Consider the following 23,365-nt stretch of genomic DNA (forward strand, 5'->3'; position numbering starts at 1 on the left):
TTATCAAGATCAGCCCGTGGACTGTACTGCTTCCGCGAACCCGGGCCCACAGGGGAGGGACCCGTTTCCCCCGGCTCCTCCGGGCCCCTCCTCGGACCCGGGCCAGGGGAGTGCCACCCCCCCAGCCCCCCTGGAAGCTCCGCCCCTGAAATGGCCGATGCGAATATCAACAATGTGGATGCTTACTCAGCATCCACACTAATAAACAAAATGGTTGATGTGAATATCAATAGAGTGGATATTTACTTAGCAGCCGCACTTATAATAATCTATCCTTTATCAATAATAGAGAAACAAAACAATAGGCTATATCTAATAATAATGAATACTAGAGGGATAACTTCTAGAGCCATGACTCCTATTATAAATTGTACAGTATCAAAGCTCTGAGTAATGTAAATAAAACAATATATTAAATTATATATTAATTATAATTATAAAAGAAATAAGTATTTTTTTTATTTTATAGAGCTAGGCCTTGTAGGAAGTGCCACTTCTTTGTCCTCTTACTTGTGTAGATTTATAGACTAGAACTATAACTGTGCTTTCACTGGAGTATAACATCCTGGTACTTTTATCCTTCTCTGATGCACCAAAGGGCCTGCCTCAGCTTATTCAGGTAATGAACCGGTATAACATTCTTTTATGCACCCTCGATCAGAGGACCAACCTCTAATAGTCGTATTTCAGACACCCAACAGCACAAAGAACAGAAGAATGACTGCAGCAATGCACACTCCAAATAAACACAGAGAGACAAAATAGTTTTATCAGGCTGAAAAGATTTTTATTGATAATTTTTTTGTTCAGATAAACTGAAGCCTCATGTACGTATGTCTCAGACTCATATGAGTACATAAATCAGTGATGGCTAAGTTATTATGATCCTAATCCAGGACAGAACCATAAACTTCCACCTCACACAGGGTCAGGTACTCCTCTCTCAAAGGGATGTCGATGGTGATGTACCGACCATCCATCCCATTACACTGGAACTCAGCAGTACCACCAGCCGGGATGCTGTCAATAACAGCACACCTGGTGGAGGAGGAGAGATGATTGGTTAACTTAGGAGGAGAGATGATTGGTTAACTAAGGAGGAGAGATGATTGGTCAACTCAGGAGGAGGAGATATAATTGGTTAACTCAGGAGGAGGAGAGATGATTGGATGACTCAGGGGGAGTTTAATTAATTAATTAATTAATTGAAGTACCTGGGGTTGTTCATTCCATTGTTGTCGAGGGAATCTCCGATGTGAATGTCAGCTCCATCCAGGCGTGAGGCGACCGTGTTGCGGTTTGTTACCTTTACAGAAAATATTTTGTGGGTTTTGATCAGATCCAGTCTCCACCAGGGGTTAACCATGCCTGTGGTGCAAGAGCAGGATCCAGCTTCCCATGAGCTGTCAGGATTCCCATCATTGGCATTATATGCATTGCTATTAAAATCATAGGTTGATGACTGGGTGGCTTTTCCTTTGAGTGCAAGGTTCTCTCCTAAAAAAAGAAACAAAAACTTATCACACACAGTACGTTTGATTTAACCCTAACTCCAAAGTAAGGTCAGAATAAATGGATGGGTTAAATACAGTGCCAATAAAAAGTAGTCACCCCATCTATAAGATTTCTACAAAGTAATGCCAGTTAGATAAAAATCTGTGATGTTATATAAGTAAGAACATAAATATTTATCTCCTTTAAAGTGACTGATCTAATTTGACAGAGGTCCAGACAGTCAGTGCTAGTAGTCTCACAGTTAGTGAATGTGTCTCAGTGACTGTAGTATAAAGAGACTGGAAGGTTCAGTCACTTGTCCATCAGTATTCCTGGCTACCATTACACTGTGAAGACAAAAGAACACTCAGAGAAAGGTGACTGAAAAGTCTAAGTTGGGGGATGGAGACAGAAACATCTCCAAGTCTCTGAACATCACCCAGAGTTCAGTTAAATCCATCATGAAGAAATATGTCACATGTAAATCTTAAGTCAAGTCATACTTTATTAATCCCTGAAGGGAAATTCACAGTTAACACTCTATTGTTATACATGCTACACACACATAGGCTGAATTACATGCAAATACAGGATCCCCATGCACATGGACTAATGGAGAGATGTAAGAGTGAAGGCCTTGCTACTCTCATTGAAGCGCTGCCGTGAACTGTTGGGGGTTTAGTGCCTTGCTCAAGGGCACCTCTCCAGCTACCAGACCAAAGTCCAGATATGGTCTGACCGGGACTTGAACCAGTGAGCCACCGATTCCCTGCTCAAGTCCATCCAGACTGAGCTACTGCTGCCCCTACTACTGCCTAGACAAGACACCTATGACTACTCTGAAGGTGTTCCAAGCTTCAGCAGCTGAGATGGGAGAGACTCTGCAGACACCAACTGTTGGCCGGGTTCTTCAAACTGTCCGTTGGAGAGAATATCAGAGACAAGTTCTTTCTAACCACCTGTCCATCAAAGATGACAACAGTAATGATGGCAAATAACTACTATATTGGCAGTGCTGGCAATGTTAATTAGCAATTCTTATGTTAGCTTTAGTAGCTAAAATGTTGAGAAATGTAAATAACTGATGGTGATAATAGCAGCCTCTAGATTGACTTTAACTATAGAATTATAATGAGGACTGATGGTGATAATAGCAGACTCTAGATTGACTTCAACTCTAGAATTATAATGAGGACTGATGGTGATAGAAGCAGCCTTTAGATTGCTTCTTAGCATATACAAAACATTTCATGATGTCATTTGACTTTATAGATCATGATCTCACCAGTTGGTGCTCGGTACCCGTAGATTTCCACTTCACAAAGTACGAGGAGCCGGTTGTCACCAGGCAGCTCTAAAGTCACCTCACGCCCCTCTACACGTTCATGAAAGGAGTGAGTGAAAGATTCATTAAGACCAATTGTGGCAATAGTAGCAACCCTGGAAGAGATCCAAGCATAACTAAAATCAGACTTGACTCCCACAGATCTGAGAGGAGAGAAGATACGGATTTAAAAAGACAACAAGAGTTGCCTGGTAAATTCTGTAGTTAAAGGCTCTTTTTGTAAAACAACTACAGCTGTAATATTAGCTGCAATCTGTTTTACAGGATATTACTGACAACTTTGTGGTTCAGTCTTTACTGTAAATTCTACAGTCAGTTTTTCAGAGCGTGGTAATAGAAGAAAATGTCCAAACCTTCAGCTTGTTCACTCACTTTGATTGGCCTACATGGATCTCCAAGTTGTTGAGTCCCTCTGCACAGCAGTCTGACCTGCTGGTAATAGTGATGGCGGTGATGATGTAGGACTCTAGCAGGTCCACCTTCCACCAGGGTCTGGTCTGTACAGTGGAGAAGGAGCACGATCCAGTACTGATGTCACCGTTCCGGTTTCCGTCAATGGCGTTGTAGGCCGCTCCACCGGTTTGCAACCCACGGTGTGACTGGGTTGCTTTTCCGCGCAGGGCCACATTCTCTGTGGATGAGGTAGGTTTAATTCATATATAATCTAACAGCAACTTTGGGTGTTCCTGCTGAAAGTTACCCTCCTCACAGTCCAACAAGGCTGCATTTCAGATGAAAATCAAAATAAACTAGATAAAAATGCAATTTAAGCTGAAATTGCATGGGGATGCTAACAGCTGAACTTTGGAAGAACTGCTGAAAATAGCTGAAAAAGCAAAAAAATAGCTGAAAATAGCATAAAAAGATCCCTGAAAATAGCATGACATAACTGAGAATAGGATTAAAAATCTCTAAAAATAGAACAGCTGAAAATAGCTGAAAAGAGCATATAAATAACATAAATAGCCAAAAGGCATAAAAATAATAGCTAAAAAGCATAAAAATGGTTGAAAATTTAATGAAAGCTGAAGAGTGCAATACCTGATTATTAAAAAGTTAAAAGAAAATAAAAAGAGAGCCATTTAGAATTTTGTCTCAAGATTTACATTAAAGCACATTGTTTTATAATATTGTTCAGATGACTGCTATACAACGATAAATTAAAGCCACTTGTATGTGACAGTTTAAGAGAGTGTTGATGCCTGACGTGTGTGTCTGAAAGACTCCCAGGTTGCTATGGTGATCAATGCCTGTATTACATCATAGCTAATCAGTCACAGCTGAGATCAAAGCTAATTAGTCACACCCATGTGTCCACCCCAATATTGGAGACAGGTGCATTTGTCCCACCCAAAAATTATATCGCGGAGGAGAAAAATATTTGATTTGAAATTTTTAACTGACGTGCTTTTATTTTGAAAGTGCAACACAGCCTCCTGTCACTGGCCCGCCCCCTCACTCACCGCTCTGAGAGTGTTTGGGAGGCGGGAGACAGCAGCAGACAGCAGGCTGTCTGTTTTAAGATGTAAAAAGGAAGAGGAAGTAATAGGCTACTGTATGTTGCAGCTATTGGTAGGCAGGCTAAACAAAAAAGCGTCATTTCCACATAGCCTATCCCTATCACATCCTGACTTGTGCGCAAAAGCATCATATCGGTAAACACCCCACCAATCACAGACAATAAAGCGCTATTTTCAAAGTTAACATTAGCAGCAAGAGTTAATTTCAGCTAACAGAATGGACAAACGAACATTTTTGAAGGCAAAAGATAAAAACAGCTGTGACTCAGGAGTCATCAGAGACCATGGTCTGGACAGACCACGGAATCGGCTACAACCCCTGCTAAACGTGGGCATGTGTGTGCTGTGAACTGTGGAAGCAGTCTACATCATTTAGTTGTGTGTGTGTTTTTGGACCCATTTTTATGTGTGTTGGTGCAGAGTGTCCATAGTATTGAATCAAACAGAGGAGATGTGTTGGTTGACACTTAGGCACATAATCTCATCCTGTCCTGAGCCGAGCACAGCAGCTGATTTTAGGGTTATTTCTGAGGAGAGTTAGAAGTTATGACTGACTTAAAGTTAAACCCTGTGCACCAGCTGGACTTAAGCTGCTCTCATGTTATGACATGGTGTAACATTTTATGCCAGGGATGAACTGGCGCAAGTTTAAAACATCGGAAGTAACTATAGTCAGAGTGAAAACGCACAGCAATGTTCATAAAACATGGGACCTACATGTAGCATAGCCCGGCTCTCTGAATTTTCCATCTTCTGGCGTTTTTATTACTTATAAGTGATGGAATTTCTCTTGTAACTCTGGCTGCTCTTCCCATTGCTGCTCTTTAAGCTGTCTGATGTTTTTAGGAGCAGTTTTCTGGCTGCAGCGTTAGTCTCTCTCTCTCTCTGCACCTGTTTGTAGGTGCGCTCTTGTCCTAGAGGTGTCATTCATGCGTTGGAATGGTTATTGTGCCTACGTTCAATTGTCATCCTGGTGGTGCCACTGATTATACTAAACCATTTATCAACATTTATGATATTATATTAGATATAATGTGCAATAATCTCTTATCAGGAGAATGATAATACATAGAGTAGTGAGGCAGTTGAAGCAATGAAAGTTGGAGAGACTGAGGAAGCTCAGGTGAGGTCTTAAAATGGTTAGTGAAATATCTATTAGCCCATTAATACTTTTTAAACATAAACAATTTTATCATGAGAAGAACTGTAATACATTCAGGGAAGAGACAGGAGAGGCAGATGGAGCTTCAGGGTGTGGGGTAAGGCTTAAAAATCATATTATTGATTATGATAGATTCAGAAAGAAGAACAGGTGATGACAGTTTTCAATAATTATTTCATTATTTCCACGGTACTATAAGGAGGGTTTGGGTTAGGTTATGATTAGGTTATCAGCTGCACTAGAACACCCCACTAGTGTTCTGCACATTTATATGGTGAAATGCTACTCCATAGTGACACATAAGTGGATGTTTTTGCTGTTTAGTTTTAAAATTGGCCACCTTTGGCGCACCAGTAGTCAAGTGGTTAAGGCGCACGCCATATACACAGGCGACCCGGGTTCGAATCCGGCCCGTGGCACTATTTCCTGCATGTCTCTCCCCTGTTTCCCACTCTATCCACTGTCCTGTCAAATAAAGGCAAAAGGGCCAAAAATAAATCTTAAAAAAACAAACAAAAAAAAAAAACGGGCCACCTTTGTGCTCAGGAGCTGTAACCTTGACAGCTCATAATCATTAGCCTATGCTTTGATAAAAGACTCAAGCCATTTTGTTCAAAAGGAAGAGGGAGAAGTCTTTTTCCTGGGTGGTCTGCCCACATCTTAAGATCATAAAACATATACATACAGATATTATACATGCATTTATATAGGTGTGCACAGCACTATTTTTCCAAGACACATTTGAAAAAAGAAGAAAGAGTAAAAGATCATATAGCATTTTGTGAATGTTTTGCAGCGTAGTTAATCAATGACATATTTCTGCTCAAACTATTTACGGATCAGTTTCCAATATGTGCCCCCCTCCCCCATGTTAAACTCGTTCCTACGCCCTTGGTCACACCTGTGAAAGCTTCTGTAAAAACAGCTCAGAAAACTGAGTTGAGTGGCCAGGACATGCACTCAAACAAAATCAATTCAAGCTGTACTTGGGAAACCTAGCAGAAAACCAAAGGTATCATAAGAATCAGCAGAGGTTGCTGAACGCAGTGGTATATTCTTTATGTGTGGGAAGCAAAAAAATCATGGTTCAAGAGAAAAGCCCCATTCATCTGAATGGGAAACATTTTGCAGAAAAAAGTTAAATATTTCAAAAATGATAGAGGTTATAAATTAGAAAAGATATAGCCATCATGTTCTAAAAGAGCTGAATAGAATGATATAAGAATGATGAGTATAGATGACTTCCCGGAAGTGCACAAGGGATGGCAGCATGAGCTCTGTGCTCCTAATCATCTCGGTCTAAGATTGTTGAAAAAAAAAAACCTAATTCAAAATGACTGATAAAGGAAAATAATGGTGTGTGACTAAAGGGAATGAACCTGTGCTCAGGAGCAGTTTTACAATTACAGAAGAAAAAGGAGGAGAAACCACCAGGTAACGCAAACAAACAAATCACAGACAAAGGACAGGGGATGGAGCAACTACTCCAAAAGTTCACGGATGAAATTACAGATAAAGTGGACATTTTTAGAAAAGACTACTTTCGGAGGGAAACAAATCAAGCTTTTTTCGAGTTACAACAAGATGTTAAAGACATGAAATGAGAACTAAAAGACACCAGAGAAAGAACTGAGGAGCTGGAGAAAAGACTGGTGCAGCGAAGAGAAAGAGAGCGTCCTCTATAAATCAACTGATTTCTTAATGCTGAAACTGAACGAGACAACGGGCAAACTTGATTATTAGGAGAACAAATCAAGACAAAATAACATCAGGATCTATAATGTGAAGGAAGGACTTGAGGAAAAAGACATGATCCAATTTCTTGAAGGCCTGATACAGGATAAACTGGGATTAGAAGTCAAGCAAAAAATCATTTGGGCACACTGCGTGGCTCTGCATGGCGCGCAGAGCGGAGTTTTACATCCAAGCTCAATTATTGCCTATTTTTACTGACTGGGATACAAGACGAGTCCTGAAATCGGCATGGGGGAAAAGGAAATTCTTCTCCAGGGTATAAGAGTGTACTTTGACCAAGACTTCACCTCGAAAATCCAACAGGAAAGAAGTCTCTTACGCCCAATCTGCAATAACCAATAACCTGCAGGAGAGACAGGTAAAACCTCACATGATGCACCCCGCGAAGCTGAAGGTGTTTGGCAAAGACAAAATTCACATCTACGAGAATGCCTATGCAGCTGGCATTGCACTGGGCATCAATATTCCAAGATCCTATCTTGCTGATCTGGAGGATAAACTACGGAGAATTATGGAAGACACAGGTATCCAAGGGGTTACAGCCAGGGGCGCTGAAAAGGGGAGAATAAGGAGAAGGATTCTAGGGGCCCATGACTGACAGGGGCCCAGTAATGCATTAGTAAAACTAAGTTTATTTGTTTTGGAAAAATTTCTCAACACCCACCCCCACCTCTCTATTTACATAAAATGGTTCAGTCCACCTGCTCCATCAGACAGCCTGCGAAGCGCTAACTGTACACAGACAGCGAGTGGAGGTGGAGACGGCAGGATGCCTTAGAAGTTAGGGAGTAAAAAAAGACAAGAACAAAGCTCAGACAGGAAAAAGAAGCAGGGGTGGACAGTAATCCAGTGCTTTCATAGGCAAGGTGGGTCTGTTAGTGGTTCATGTGATGGAAAGTCCTGGAACATTAGCCTGTTTTCTATTCCTAACGTTATACATACTTTATAAGCTAGCTCACTTTTCTCCCCATACAAGCTCATATTTCTGGAGAAAACTCTGGATTTATACATTTCACTGCTGTTTTAGTATTACATTATGTAATGCACATAAAATAATAAAATATAGCTTACAGAGATTAAAGCAAAATCCATTCTAGGAATGGAAGATTAATTAGTTCTATGTTATTTATTTAATTTATTTAGCCTTATTTTCCTGTGGAAAAATATTAAATATTTAAATTGTTACTTATTTTCTCACTAAAGCTCCCGCTGCCTCAACTCTCATAAAAGAGTTGTCCTCCAATCGGGTATAGGCATGATTTCGAGTGATTCCGCCTCTAAACCAATCAGAATGTTTCTTGTTAGTATTATAAGGAAGGCCCGCCCTAACGGAAGTCCTTTTTGAAAGAGAGCAGAGACGGACAGAGACAGCAGAGTGCCTGAACATGTGTATGGAGGACTGAGAGTGCCAAAATGAAATATATAATTCATTAATTAATTAAATGTGGCATGAATTAATTAAATATAGAATTAATTAATTAAATGTGTCATCAATTAATTAAATGTGCCATTAATTAATTAAATGTGCCATGAATTAATCAAATGTGTAATTTCTGAATTAATAAAATGTGACATGAATTAATTAAATGTGTAATTTATGAATTAATTAAATGTGTAATTTCTGAATTAATTAAATGTGTCATGAATTAATTAAATGTGTAATTTATGAATTAACTAAATGTGTAATTTATGAATTAATTAAATGTGTAATTTATGAATTAATTAAATGTGTGATTCATGAATTAATTAATTAAATGTGTCATGAATTAATTAAATGTGTAATTTATGAATTAATTAAATGTGTCATGAATTAATTAAATGTGAATTACACATTTGTGAAAAGATTTTGTATTGTCATGTTATTTTGCACATTTCAACAAAGTTTCTATGGCCTTTTTGAAAGAGAGCAGAGACGGACAGAGACAGCAGAGTGCCTGAACATGTGTATGGAGGACTGAGAGTGCCAAAATGAAATATATAATTCATTAATTAATTAAATGTGTCATCAATTAATTAAATATGCAATTAATTAATTAAATGTGTCATCAATTAATCAAACGTGCCATTAATTAATTAAATGTGCCATGAGTTAATCAAATGTGTAATTTATGAATTAATAAAATGTGACATGAGTTAATTAAATGTGTCATGAATTAATTAAATGTGTAATTTATGAATTAATTAAATGTGTAATTCATGAATTAATTAAATGTGTCATGAATTAATTAAATGTGTAATTTATGAATTAATTAAATGTGTAATTTCTGAATTAATTAAATGTGTCATGAATTAATTAAATGTGTAATTTATGAATTAACTAAATGTGTAATTTATGAATTAATTAAATGTGTAATTTATGAATTAATTAAATGTGTGATTCATGAATTAATTAATTAAATGTGTCATGAATTAATTAAATGTGTAATTTATGAATTAATTAAATGTGTCATGAATTAATTAAATGTGAATTACACATTTGTGAAAAGATTTTGTATTGTCATGTTATTTTGCACATTTCAACAAAGTTTCTATGGCCTTTTTGAAAGAGAGCAGAGACGGACAGAGACAGCAGAGTGCCTGAACATGTGTATGGAGGACTGAGAGTGCCAAAATGAAATATATAATTCATTAATTAATTAAATGTGTCATCAATTAATTAAATATGCAATTAATTAATTAAATGTGTCATCAATTAATCAAACGTGCCATTAATTAATTAAATGTGCCATGAGTTAATCAAATGTGTAATTTATGAATTAATAAAATGTGACATGAGTTAATTAAATGTGTCATGAATTAATTAAATGTGTAATTTATGAATTAATTAAATGTGTAATTCATGAATTAATTAAATGTGTCATGAATTAATTAATTAAATGTGTCATGAATTAATTAAATGTGTAATTTATGAATTAATTAAATGTGTCATGAATTAATTAATTAAATGTGTCATGAATTAATTAATTAAATGTGTCATGAATTAATTAAATGTGTAATTTATGAATTAATTAAATGTGTCATGAATTAATTAATTAAATGTGTCATGAATTAATTAATTAAATGTGTCATGAATTAATTAAATGTGTAATTTATGAATTAATTAAATGTGTCATGAATTAATTCATTAAATGTGTCATGAATTAATTAAATGTGAATTACACATTTGTGAAAAGATTTTGTATTGTCATTTTATTTTGCACATTTCAAAAAAGTTTCTATGGCAACTAAAGCTATAAAAAAAAACTTTAGTTCAGTAAGTGTACTTGGAAAATGAAAAATGGCATGAGTGCATTTTTATTTTATTTTCTGTGGTTTCAAACAGCTATGTAGCAAGGTATAGAAAAACATTTTTTTTTCCATATGTATGAAAATACACAGTATTATTAACCCCTTAATGCCTGAAAACATAAATAACAGCCAGAGGATTCTTTTTTTTTTTTTTTTTTTTTTTTTTTTTTTGGAACTGAGGTGTTCATTTAACTTTTTGCTGAGGTTTAGGGAAATCTAAATTTCCATACAATTGAACACATATATTTTTAATATCTCATTTTGTTCAGTGGGTGTTTTGGTGGCTGATGGTCCACTTGATTACTCTTTTCTTTACATTGGAAACCGGTGCTATGTGATGAAGATATCACAAAAGAATATTATATGTGAAGCAGATTTGAATTCAACTTGATTATGAAAGGTTGTAAATTGATGTAACAAAAGGTGCACCTTTACCAACCAAGAAATTTTAATGTTTGAATTTGTTTGTTGTTTGTGTTATCAACTAAAGCCGGCAGCAATTGTGAAATACAACGTTGTGTCTGTGTATGTTTTTGGCACTCTTGCGAGCTCCAGTAGTGAACCTAACTACATTATAGGAAATACTATATAATGTGAGCCTACTTTACTTAGTTTAACATCTGCTGCTGATTTTATTTATCATCATTATAGTTATTATTATTATTAAGTATTTTTGTTTGCTTGTTGCATCTTGTTCTACAGATGATAATATTCAAATTACAATATATCGTAGAAAAGCAACAGGCCATTTTGTTTTTGATGGTGTTTTTAGCTGAGATTTTATTTGTTTCTCCACAGATTATAGTTGCATTTCATTTTAATGGAAGAGGTTATTTTGTATTTAAGTTTTGTATTTTCAGGTAATTAATTATACGGAGGTATGAATTTTGTTATTTGTTGATCAATCTGGTACAAGAAAAATACACATTATAGACAAATCACGGAAACGGACCAAGAACGCTCTCTGTCCTCGTACCAGAGTAAACAGAAAGTGGGACTGTATAAATAAAGAAGAAACCTGCTGTGTTAGGCATGCCTGATGTGTTTAGAGGTGCTTTAGTTGAAGGTTTTCTTTCTGCCGATCGTTTGTTCATGCCTAACAAATGACTAAAGTACACAGCGAGTTTAGTCTTTAAGAGATGATACTTTTGATTTCCTTTAAAATTATTAAAATGCAGGAAAAGCAAGAGCTCTGTTTATTTAATTATGCTTCAGTATACACTAATAAGTGGTTAAATTTAAGAAGAAATGAGTTTGTATACTTTGGGGGAGAACAAACCTAAAGGGATTTTTAAATGACACAGTCTAAAATATATGCTTTAAATAAAATTAAACTGAAGTTTTAAGCAAAATAAAAAAAAAGAAAAGGAAAATGGATATAAAACAAAGATGAAAGATAAATTCCTAAAAAAAACTAGGACTTTCTATTTTTTTTCCCCGCTTACATCTTTTGTAAAAATGTGTGAAAATGAATTTTACCTATAACAAATCTCACCAATTTCAAAAGTATATCACAAAACCAGATTCACGTGGTGATTTCATTCCGATAAGTACTACTCTTGATAAGCCAGGTCTCCAGATGATACAAAACTGGAAATGGTTAAATCATAAGTAAGAAAAATAGGAATCACAGAACTTGAAAAATAAAAAATGTGTTGTTACAAACACTTGACTTTGTTCAACAGAGGGTCACAATTGGCTATAGACCCTAGGATCCATGTGACTAGAGCCACATAGAAAACCAAACAGGGCTACCCAAGTAGGGGGGTGGCACAAATTGAAGTCTTTTTATTTTACTTTATGTCCCCATTATTTTATGTTATGTTTCTTTGATGTTTCATTTCTTGATATGGCCTTTAAAACTGTGACAACGACAAAAGGAGAGAAGGCAGGGACATAAATATTAACAAAACAAAATGGCAAGGGAGATTAACTTAATTGAATGTGAATGGTCTGAACAACCCTATAAAGAGGAAAAAGGTGCTACAAAAGGTGTAGAGAGAGGGAGGGAAGATCAATTTTCTTCAGGAAACACATCTTACAGAAAAGAACATAAGAAACTAGAGAGATTGGCAAATGCTCAAGTGCACTCATCCTCTTTTCATTCAGCAAGGAGAGGAGTGGCAATATTGATTAAAAATAACACCTTTTTCCACACAATAAAATTATTGCAGACGAGGACGGAGATACATATTAGCGAGAGGAAGAACAGATAAGGTTGAAATACGTTTTTGAATGTATATAAGCCACCAGAACAAGGAAATGAGTTTATATCTAAAATGACTGATCTGATTATTGCTGAGGCAAAGGGACAGTGGTTATGGGGGGAGACCTGAACCTGGTCATGAATCCTAAACTAGACTGCCAACATAACCAAAAACATAAAGCAGAGAAGGCTTCACAAATCTTAAAGAGGGCAGAAACAGAGGTTGGTCTTGTGGACATATGGAGACATTTTAATCCTAATGAAAGAGATTATACCTACTACTCAGCAGCTCACAATAAATATTCAAGACTTGACTATTTCTTATTGTTTAAAACAGATTTAGAGAAGGTATCAGAATGCCATACTGGTGCAATAGAAGTATCTGACCATGCCATGATATCTATGAAATTAAACTTAGAAACTGAAAAAAGATTAACTTAAAATTTGGAGACTTATGAATATTACAAACAGAATAAGAAACACTATTGAAATGAATTTTATAAGGAATTCAAACAAGAAATAGTACCATATTTATATAAAGTATTCAACTGGACCCTCCAGACAAATGAATATGCTCCCGCATGGAACTCAGCAATGATCACTGTAATACATAAAGATGGTAAAGACCCAACAGAATGCTCATCATATCGACCAATCTCACTGTTGAATGTGGATCAAAAATTACTCACAGCAATTTTAGCAAACAGGCTAATGAAAATAATCCCTAGTGTTATAAATTTAGATCAGTCTGGCCCAAACAGACACCTGAATGATAATGATCTTAAAAGAACTATAAATATAAAATAAGAACTATAAATATAATGGAATACGCTCAGAAAACCAAACAACAGTTACTCATGTTAACACTCAATGCAAAAAAGGTGTTCGACAGGGTGCTGTGGCCTTTCATTTATGAAACATGTAAAAGATTTAAATTCCATTCACACTTTATAAACTGGCTGCAAATGATGTACAATACACCAAACGCAAAAGTAAGAGTAAATGGCATCCTGTCTAAATCATCTGAGTTACTAAGAGGCACGTGGCAGGGAGACCCTCTTTCTCCCTTGATCTTTATACTAGCCATGGAAGCACTAGCAGAGAGAATCAGATCAGATCATTCAGTCAAAATAAAGCCATAATAAAACATCAAGCTGCTGGTGTAAGTGTGGAGAAAACCATGCCACCCACACCCATATATTATTCACCTGCCCAGTCTTAGAGCAGTTTTGGTCCTCGTTAGAAGAGGAGATAAATAAGATTTTCAAATGTAATTTCTCTTTGGCCCCACAAGATCTACTTCTGGGAATCCCCCCCAAATGTTGTGTCCCAAAAATCAGATGGATACTTGTATAGAATACTGAGAATAACAGCAATGAAACAGATAACTAGAAACTGGTTGAAACCAACAACGCCACAAATAACTAAATGGAAAAAATCAGTTAAAGAAATTTATGATACACAAATAACACAAGATCAGGAATCTAAGCGATGTTTTTCAGTCAAGATGGAAAAAGTAATAAATAGTGATATAATTTAAACATGTAATGCATGTATTATGTAGATATGTGTAGGTAGGTAGGTAGTTATACGTGTGTATCTTTGTTTATATGTTTATGTATACATACGTGTTTGTGTTCAGGTATGCACATATGAATGTGCACTGATGCAGTAATTCATGCAAAAGGAGGCCCAACCAAGTATTAAGTGCATAGAAATGAACATACTTTTCAGAAGACTGACATCTCTGTTTAAACCCTTTGAACCCTGAGTCTATTTTTCCCAATTATCTTTTAGGTTTCAGCTCGAAAATTGCATACACATAACAAAATGTGTAAATCTCTGCAACCACAAGGTCTATTTTAATAATTCTAGTGTCATCGTAAAGGGAACACTTGTGAGATTTGTTGAGATGTGTTAATATGAGTATATGTGATACTGGTGAAGAGTATGCCTAAATGAAGATGGCACACAGCAAAAATTTAAAACAAATTTCATTTTAAGGTGAAGATTGTGTGTTCTGCATGAAGTGTCATAGCGGTAGAGCCGGAAATATGGCGAGTGGGTTAACACAGCCTAGCTGTACGGAGTTTGATATGTCCTAATTCATTTAGTTGTTATTTTAGTTGTGTTTGGGGCATATAGAAAAGGGTTGTATAGTTGTGTAGCCAAGGATCTGCTGTTTAATTTGATGTGAAACATCACTATATTCTTTCATGATTAGTGCATTATTTCACACTGTTTGCCAATGCCTAAGTCCCCCAGATAGGGGAACCTTACGGTTCAAGGGGTTCAAATATCCTTTTTTTATTGACCATATGTATTATTCTAATTTTTTGAGACACTGAATTTTGGGTTTTCTTATCTGTAAGCCATAATCATCAAAATTTCCAGAAATAAAGGCTTGAAATATTTCACTCTATGTGTAACAAGTCTATATAATATATGGGTTTTACTTTCAGAAACGAGTGACAAAAAATATTGAACTTTTTCACGATATTCAAATTTTTTTAGATGCACCTGTATAAGCATGTGCTGGTATGAATATTTGTGTGTATGTGTAAGCAAGGATATGTTCAAATAGGGCTGTACCAACTACACTCCAGGCCACAAGAATGATAAAATAATACATTATTTTTTTTCTCTCTTCCTCTTCTTCTTAGATCTGGATGAATTTGGACAAATATTTATGCTTATGTATTTGAATTAATATGTAAATCAGCAGGAGTATGAATAATGTTTTGGTTTTACTCCCTTTTCTTTGTTCCTTTTCTTCACTTTTCCTTTCTTCACATTTCCTTTCTTTCTTTGTATAAAATGTATTTAAACATGTGCTTATGATAAAATGTCAATCTTTGACTTTTCTCTCTAAATTAATAAATAAAAAATATATTAAAAAAAAAAAGAATGATGAGTATAGCTCAAAGTGTGAGAGAGGAAATAGCGTCCAAACAACGTACAGAAAAAACAAAATGGCCGACGCTAATATCAACAGTGTTGATACTTACTCAACATCCCCGCTAATGAGGATTTTTACAGGTCATACTGTTACTGGTAATCAAATGTTTTATGATAAATTTCTCACACATACTCACCATAGGTGTAGGCTGAGTGCAGGAGCAGCAGCGCAAGGAAAAGAGAGGGTTTCATCATCCTGTTTAATATTAAAAACAGGACAAATATTAAAATGAACATTTAATTTTCTGTTTTTAATTTCACATCAGTGGAGAACCACGGTGTTTCTGCAGGACTTTGAGCACACCTGGTGCCCCACCACCAGAAGTAGTGGGGCACGCTGAGTCTGCCACTGGTGATGTTGGAGGAAAAGGAGAAAGAACAGGATTGAACAGAGATAACAGAGTGAGGTACCTTCCTAAAACAACGGCAGAATCAACATCAAATAACTCGCCTTTGTGCTAAATTTAAGTTAGAAATGATTTCCAGAAACAGCCCAGAGAGCATAGCCCTCTGAAACTGATGAAGTTAAATGAAGAGGTGTTACCTGGCAACTGTTCAATTCTTCTCCAAGTTCATGAGCACCAACCAGAACTTTCTAGCCCTTTATAAGCATCATTTGCTCAGGCTCTGTTCAACTTGGACCAATCACATCATATTTATCTTCATCACCATCCAATCACATCTCTTTTGGCTTATTGATTTATACCGTGAATGTTGTAAATTCCTGACATGAAGTTTTCAAGGGTTACCCAAGTCCATCTCAAAACCTTTAGTCCAGAATTGGAGCCAGAAAAAACATGCGAGTTTGCAATAAAGCAACAGGGTACAGGGTCAGGGTTCGATGTCAGGGTCCTGGATAACTGATGTCCCCATCTGTCTCTAATATAAATGATTATATAACCAGGATGTGAAATGTCCAAAAGTCTTTCCATTTGAGAGTAAAAAACAGCTTTATAGAAAAAAATCATTTCAAACCAACAATAATTTAACATGTAATGGTTCTCAAACAATCATAATCATTTGAAACAGCTGACAGCAGAACTTTGACTTTTGGTTCCGCAAAAATAAAAATGATTACAGTCACTGCACGTTCTTTGGAAAGAAAACTAGAGAACCAGCAAGAGCAAGTACGGTAATATTTCTGAGGGGAATTCTACCCTGTTGAACCACAAAGCTGTGATGGTTAGTGGAGACAGTTGGGATGGTGGAGATCAGTGTTAATTTCAAAGACTCTGAGGGCCACATCCAACTCTGAGAGTCACGACACAGACTCTGAGGGCCTCGTCACAGACTCTGAGGGCCTCGTCACAGACTCTGAGGGCCTCGTCACAGACTCTGAGAGCCACAGCACAGACTCTGAGGGCTACGACTTTCCCTGAAATACGGGAACAAGAAGCACAGAGCTCTTTCAACATAAAGTCACAGATTCTACAGAGGAAAGCAGGATTCTTTTTTAAACGTAGCAATAGTAAGCGCCGGTGAGAGGTGTTCTGGAAATGAGGTCCTGAGTGCAGCCAGTACAGAAGCAGCTTCAGTGTAAATCTAATGAATCTATGTGGGTAAAAGCCAGAGCTCTACCTGTCTCCACATCTTACCTTTCTTGGACCACTGTTTGTGTAAGTTCCAGTCATTTCCCAGATATCTGATTGATGGTAAACAGTTGCTACGGTTAATGGACTCTGATCACAAGCCTCTGATTGCTGAATAAACATTATAACAACAGGGTCATCAGGAGCTGACTGAAAGTCAGGCTTTGGTATCAGGAACATTTATGTAATGTGGAGGGCCCAGACAACAATGGACATGAGACCAGACCCCATTTCTCTAAAACCATCACAGACAGACCCAACCATTCTGAACCATCTCTGTTCAGAAACAGCAGAAAAGATCCAGAACTTCTACACAACCCAGACTCCTTCATCCTGATATCTGAACGAGTCTCTAGTCCAGGTCAGAACTCAGACTCCTTCATCCTGATATCTGAACGAGTCTCTAGTCCAGGTCAAAACTCAGACTCCAGGGTCAGGGTTCAATGTCAGGTTCCTGGATAACTGATGTCCCCATCTGTCTATAATATAAATGATTTCATAACCAGGATGTGAAATGTCCAAAAGTCTTTCCATTTGAGAGTAAAAAGCAGCTTTATAGAAAAAAATCCTTTCAAACCAACAATAATTTAACATGTAATGGTTCTCAAACAATCATAATCATTTGAAACAGCTGACAGCAGAACTTTGACCTTTGGTTCTGCAAAAATAAAAATGATTACAGTCACTGCACGTTCTTTGGAAAGAAAACTTTTGTGTTTATGTTGCAAATTAATTTAAGGTTGTTTAAATGTTATGTTAAATGTTTGTCCCTTTTTGTCCTTTTTATAAATCAAATTGTATTTTAATAACATGCATGCAACATTTATGTGCTTTAAACATACATACAACAGCACACACGTGTCTATATATATTGTGGCGAATTGTGATGAGATATGGATCGAAGACAAGTTCCTTAACTTCTGTCCTCACACTAAAGGCATAATCAGTGACCTTTCAGTAGGACTCTGTAAGGACCACAGATACAGACATCCTACTCTGCTGCAGTGACTCCCCCTCTCATGTGTCACAATTTGTAAAACATTTTCCACTAAAAACATGAACTAATGAACAAAACATGCATAATTACTCACCGGAGACATATGGACAGGTGATCTGCAGCTGGGATAGTGTCTGTAGTTGATATCCTGGAGTGATATCATGGCACCGATTCAAGCTAACAGGAGCTAACCGGGCTAGCCAACAATAGCACCGGAGGCTGCCGTCATCTTCGCGGCTTTGGGCAGCGAGTTCACGCGAACATATCGAGTTTATTCGCGTGTATTAAAAATTGTCAAGGGAGTAAACTCCCTGTAATCGCGCGTGCAATTCGCGCAAATTAAACGATCTTTCACGCTTGGTTTCCACTTCCAGATGCCATTTCTGTTCTGGCGAGTGGGTCTAGATCAGGGTTGCCAGATCTGTGTGACAAAACCAGCCCAATGGCAAATAAAAACTAGCCCAAAACCAGCCCATTGACCGATAAAACTAGCCCAAAAACAGCCCAATGACTGATAAAACTAGCCCAAAGCCAGCCCAATGCTGAAATTCAAAATAATACGGTTAAAACCTCTGCCATACTCCATATATTGCTTGAGTGCCTGTAGACATTCTGCTTTTCTGTGGGTGGCATGTATGACTGTGTGCCATGTTCCATGTTTTCCTGCCTCTCTGCAGGTTGTTTTAGTTGTACTTGAGTGTAAATACACAGAGGCAAATGAGAAGCTTTTAAAAGAGCTGATGAATTATGGGTGTCTGGGTATTTATATTTCATATTTGGACATTTACTGTAGTTATTTTTTTTATACAACTACTTTTTATTAATTTTCATGCTTGCCACCACAGGGTACATAGCCTTTTTTTTTTTTTTTTTAACAGTACAATAACATAACATACCATAACATAACATAACAATATAACACAATCTACATTCTTCCATTGTGGTGTCGTAACATAAAACATATACACCTCAGTTTACATCAAGACAAAAGAAAAGAAAAAAAAAAACAAAAAAAAAAACAACAACAACAAAACAACAACACAGTAGACAATTACAACATTTCATATACCACTCATACAGTCTCGTACACCCCCCCCCCCCCCCCCAAGAATCACTCTATACACCTGTACATATCCTCATACACACAAACACTTAACATTGGTCCCCGTCCTGTGTTCTCTGCTGATCCCCCCCTTTACCCCACAACAGTAAAATTGAGTGTTTCAATAATTCGTATTTCATAATGCTTCATGAATCTGTTTCCATACATCATTAAATTGTTTCACCTTATTGTTATCTTCAGCCAGTGTCTTTTCTATTGTCAAGTAATATCGCATCAATCCTTTCCAAGCATATAGAGAAGGAGCCTCTGTTTTTTTCCAATGTTTTAAAACTAACTTCTTATAAACTAAGGCAGAAAACACAATCTGCCACCCCAATGGATAGTGGATTGCCTCAGCATTCTGGAAGATGCAGAGTGCGGCTGAGAAGTGAATTTGTTTTTTACATACACCAGATATCCAGTCTTGAATCTCATTCCACACTTTCATCACTTTAACACATGACCAGAATGAATGGATAAGGGAGTCAGGAGATCCACACTTCACACACTGATCAGAGGAGTTTGGATAATAACTATGAATTTTATCTCTTGTGTAGTATATTCTTGTCATAAGTTTGTATTGTATTAAACGTAGGTTTTCATTTCCAGTAATGCTATTGGTGAGATATACACATTTCTTCCAATTTGTGCTGGCATCCTTAAATTGAAGGTCTTCATTCCATTTGTCATACAACTTTTCCATTGAGTACAGTTTAGATTGTTCCTTCAGCAGCATGTTGTATACAGTTCCAATTAGTTGTTTCTTTTTACTGCCTTTAACCAAAAATTCCTCAAAGGGTCCTGGGACTAGATCATATTTTAACTCAAAGTTTTCTGCAATCCAGTTCTTAAACTGTAGATATTTAAAAAACTCCTTGTTTTCCAGGGAAAATTTGGTCTGGAGCTCTACAAATGAAAGAACATTGTTATTTTCAAATATATCTGAGAGATACTGAATGCCTTTTTTCCTCCAACTGTCCCAGTTCAGTTCCCTATTTTGGAGTTTTATCGATGGATTGTTCCAGATCTTTGTTTTCTTAGGTATACTAAATTCCACTGCTAGTATATTTTTAATTTTCTGCCATGATTTTAAGGTGCTATTTATAACAACATTTGTAACATTTACTGTAGTTATGTGACTCTGTTAACTTAAAGGGATGCTTTCTATATTTTTCCTATAATTTTTGATACTTTTAGCTAAATGGGGAGGGTCCCCATGTTTTTTCTTTGCCCTGGGCCTCCAAATGGCTAAAACCGGCCCTGCCTCACACCTGCAGCTCCCCCTCACAAATCCTTCTGTCCTGCCAGTTTGTTGCTTTCATTTTTTTCTGTTTCTGCCCTTTTGACAGCATTTATCATTAGTATGTTTAAGATCAAATAAAACACCCACGTATGGACAAGTTTTACTCAATTTTACATTATTTTAAGATGTGATCCGTGTGTGTTTGGCTCGTTGATGATGATGCACATCACAAAAGTCATCATCAAATACGAGTATGAGAGAGCACCGGCAGGAAATGACTGAAGAAATGTGTTAAAAAGATGAGGAAAAAGTAAAACTTGTGGCATTAAGACAGACTTTTATTTCAGTTAAAATAAAACTCAAGTTCAAAGACCATACTTTGCATGAGATCAGCAAATAAAACTGATTGCAATTATCCACGTAGTGAGGTCATGTGACTTCCAGCACAGTCTCTGCACCATCCAGAGTTAGTACATTGAACCTTAGACCTACTGCGATGTTGTTTCTGTCAATACAAATATCACTCTGAAATCAAATCAAACAAGTTTTATATAACACAGAAACCGTCCTAACAAAATTAAAATAACATTACAGAATATAGAGAAGCTATTGTAACATTATGATCTTTTATTTACTATTTCATGGCCACACTGAGACATCTTGAGTGCCTTTTTTTATCATTTAAACTGCCAATGCAGTCTGCCAGTTTTCCATCTTTTGTATTTTTTGGTTCATTTTGGTAAATCAATGAACTGGGTGTTCCGGTAAAGGAGGTTGACCTGACGTTGCATAACCATAATTGGAACACTGCAGGTCAGAATGAAATACTAGTTGCCTTTTCACTCGGATCACACACGTGCATTTTAAGCCTTCTTATTCATGCAAACATCAATGCCTTTTTATAAAGATAGCCTACAGGTTTGTTAACATTTCTTGTGGCATTTCTCAGTTAAGTCCATGTTTTATGAAAGATCACATGAAGTATGCCTTATTGGGCTAATGTAGCACCTTTAGGATTTGACACACAACCCTGCTCAAACTTAATAAAGTGCAGATAGAAAGTCACTTCTTATTAACTGGTTAAGCAAACTAATGGTTCACCTCTCTAAAAAACTTAGGTTATCATGAAAAAGTCCATATGTCCCCCTTATCTCAATAAAAATGTTTAACTTTAATATTTTCTTAATTCTGGGGGTCAGCACCTACAAGTCTAAGGCCATGGTTTCTCTGCTGGAAACTGGTGAGTCTTTTCCCCAGGTGAAGGAGTTCAAGTGTCTCGGGTTCTTGTTCACAAGTTAGGGTAGAACGGACAGTGAGAGTGACGGGCGGATTGGTGCAGATTCAGCAGTGCTGCAGACGTACCAGTTCATTGTGGTGAAGGGGGAGCAGAGCTGGAAGGCAAAGCTCTCTATTTTCTGGTTAATCTTTGTTCCTATTCTCTCCCATGAGGTAAGGCTATAAAAAACAAGACTAAAGCTGTAATGCAATTCTATTGAACATAAACTTTTTTCAATGTCTTTCTCCTTCAATGTCCTCGCCTTCTGCATCAACACACCGCTGCATTCAGGTATGCAGTAGGTCTTCTTCCGACAGTTGTCTCAGAACCGTCGTTCTTTTCTTTACTTCTGACACAAACGTGTAACTTTGAGGACAGATTCGATCCTAGGAAAAAGTCACACAGTGCTAGATCAGGTGAATAGGGAGGGTTATCAAGCACTGTGATTTGTTTTTGGACTAAACTGCTTTACTGAGAGCGTAGTGTGAGCTGGGACGATGTCTTGATGAAGAATGAAACCATTTCTCCACAGATGGTCTCTTTCTTTGGACTTTTTACTCACTATTTTTCTAGAACCTTTAGTTGATTCACTGTTGACCCTTCTGGAACCCACTCCTCCAATGATGCCCTTAAACAACCAGCATGGCTGTGAGTTTGGACTTCATTTGCTGGGCTTTCTTCATTCTTGGTGACAATTTTGTTTTCCAACCCACTGACTGCTGTTTTGTCCCAACATCGTACTGAAAGATCCAATTTTCATCACATGTAATCACTCCTAAAAAATGTATGTGTCCTTAAATTTGTTCCAAAACGTCTGAACAAATTTGCTTGTGTTTTTTGTTTTTGACCAGGAGTCAGAAGTTTTGGGACAACTTTGGCACACATTTATGTAGGGATGGGGATCGTTAATTTTTATTGATATTGATACCCTTATGTATACTCCTTATTGATACTTCTATCAATACGTTTCTATTGTTTGGTGGAAAGTAAAAAGTAACAAATATTTACAACAGAAGTGGTCTGAACTGGGTAGTGCTTGAGTTAAAAGTTATGATTCAGTCTATTTTATATCCCTTGGATACACATTCTTCATATTTGCAACGGTATTTATTGAAGTTTCTCATCAATAAAACACTGAATTTGCCATTTTTAGAAGTTGCATTTGAACATATGACAGGTTTTTTGTTGGGTTTTAGCTCAAAAACAAAGACTCGTTTCATTGAAGTCTGTGGGTAGGTGTCTGCTGTGGCTTCCCTAAACAAGCGAGTTGGCATCTTGTTGTTTTCTCAGTAGCAGCCCTGCTACCTGAGTCTTGTGACTTCATTTAAAGGTGACACAGCAGCAGCACGTGCACACTGTTGGCAGGGTGCATTTAAGACTGCTGGGCAATCCAGTGATTTTTCACATAGCTAAACCCATTGTTCATTACC

At 36.8% G+C, this 23,365-nt stretch overlaps 1 protein-coding gene across 1 annotated transcript; it reads right to left on the reverse strand.

The window, feature by feature from the left end:
* Window positions 1-765: 765 nt before the first annotated feature.
* LOC121513888 lies at window positions 766-16,351 on the reverse strand. The gene is made up of 6 exons (XM_041793905.1): window positions 16,273-16,351; window positions 15,866-15,924; window positions 3,212-3,470; window positions 2,780-2,934; window positions 1,215-1,497; window positions 766-1,038 (listed from the first exon to the last, which is right to left on the reverse strand). Exons 2-6 carry the CDS (start codon window positions 15,921-15,923, stop codon window positions 888-890), a joined length of 906 nt encoding a protein of 301 aa, XP_041649839.1. The 5' UTR covers window position 15,924; window positions 16,273-16,351; the 3' UTR covers window positions 766-887.
* Between the last annotated feature and the right edge of the window lie 7,014 nt (window positions 16,352-23,365).

Source organism: Cheilinus undulatus, linkage group 8 (assembly GCF_018320785.1).
Source record: "Cheilinus undulatus linkage group 8, ASM1832078v1, whole genome shotgun sequence".
Classification (NCBI taxonomy): domain Eukaryota; kingdom Metazoa; phylum Chordata; class Actinopteri; order Labriformes; family Labridae; genus Cheilinus; species Cheilinus undulatus.

Coding starts and splice junctions, on each gene's coding strand:
- LOC121513888 (XM_041793905.1), bottom strand. CDS start 15,923: ATGATGAAACCCTCTCTTTTCCTTGCGCTGCTGCTCCTGCACTCAGCC. Junction 1,498..2,779: donor CGGGTACCGAGCACCAACTG/GTGAGATCATGA, acceptor TTCTTTTTTTAG/GAGAGAACCTTGCACTCAAA. Junction 1,039..1,214: donor AATGGAATGAACAACCCCAG/GTACTTCAATTA, acceptor CTCCTCCACCAG/GTGTGCTGTTATTGACAGCA.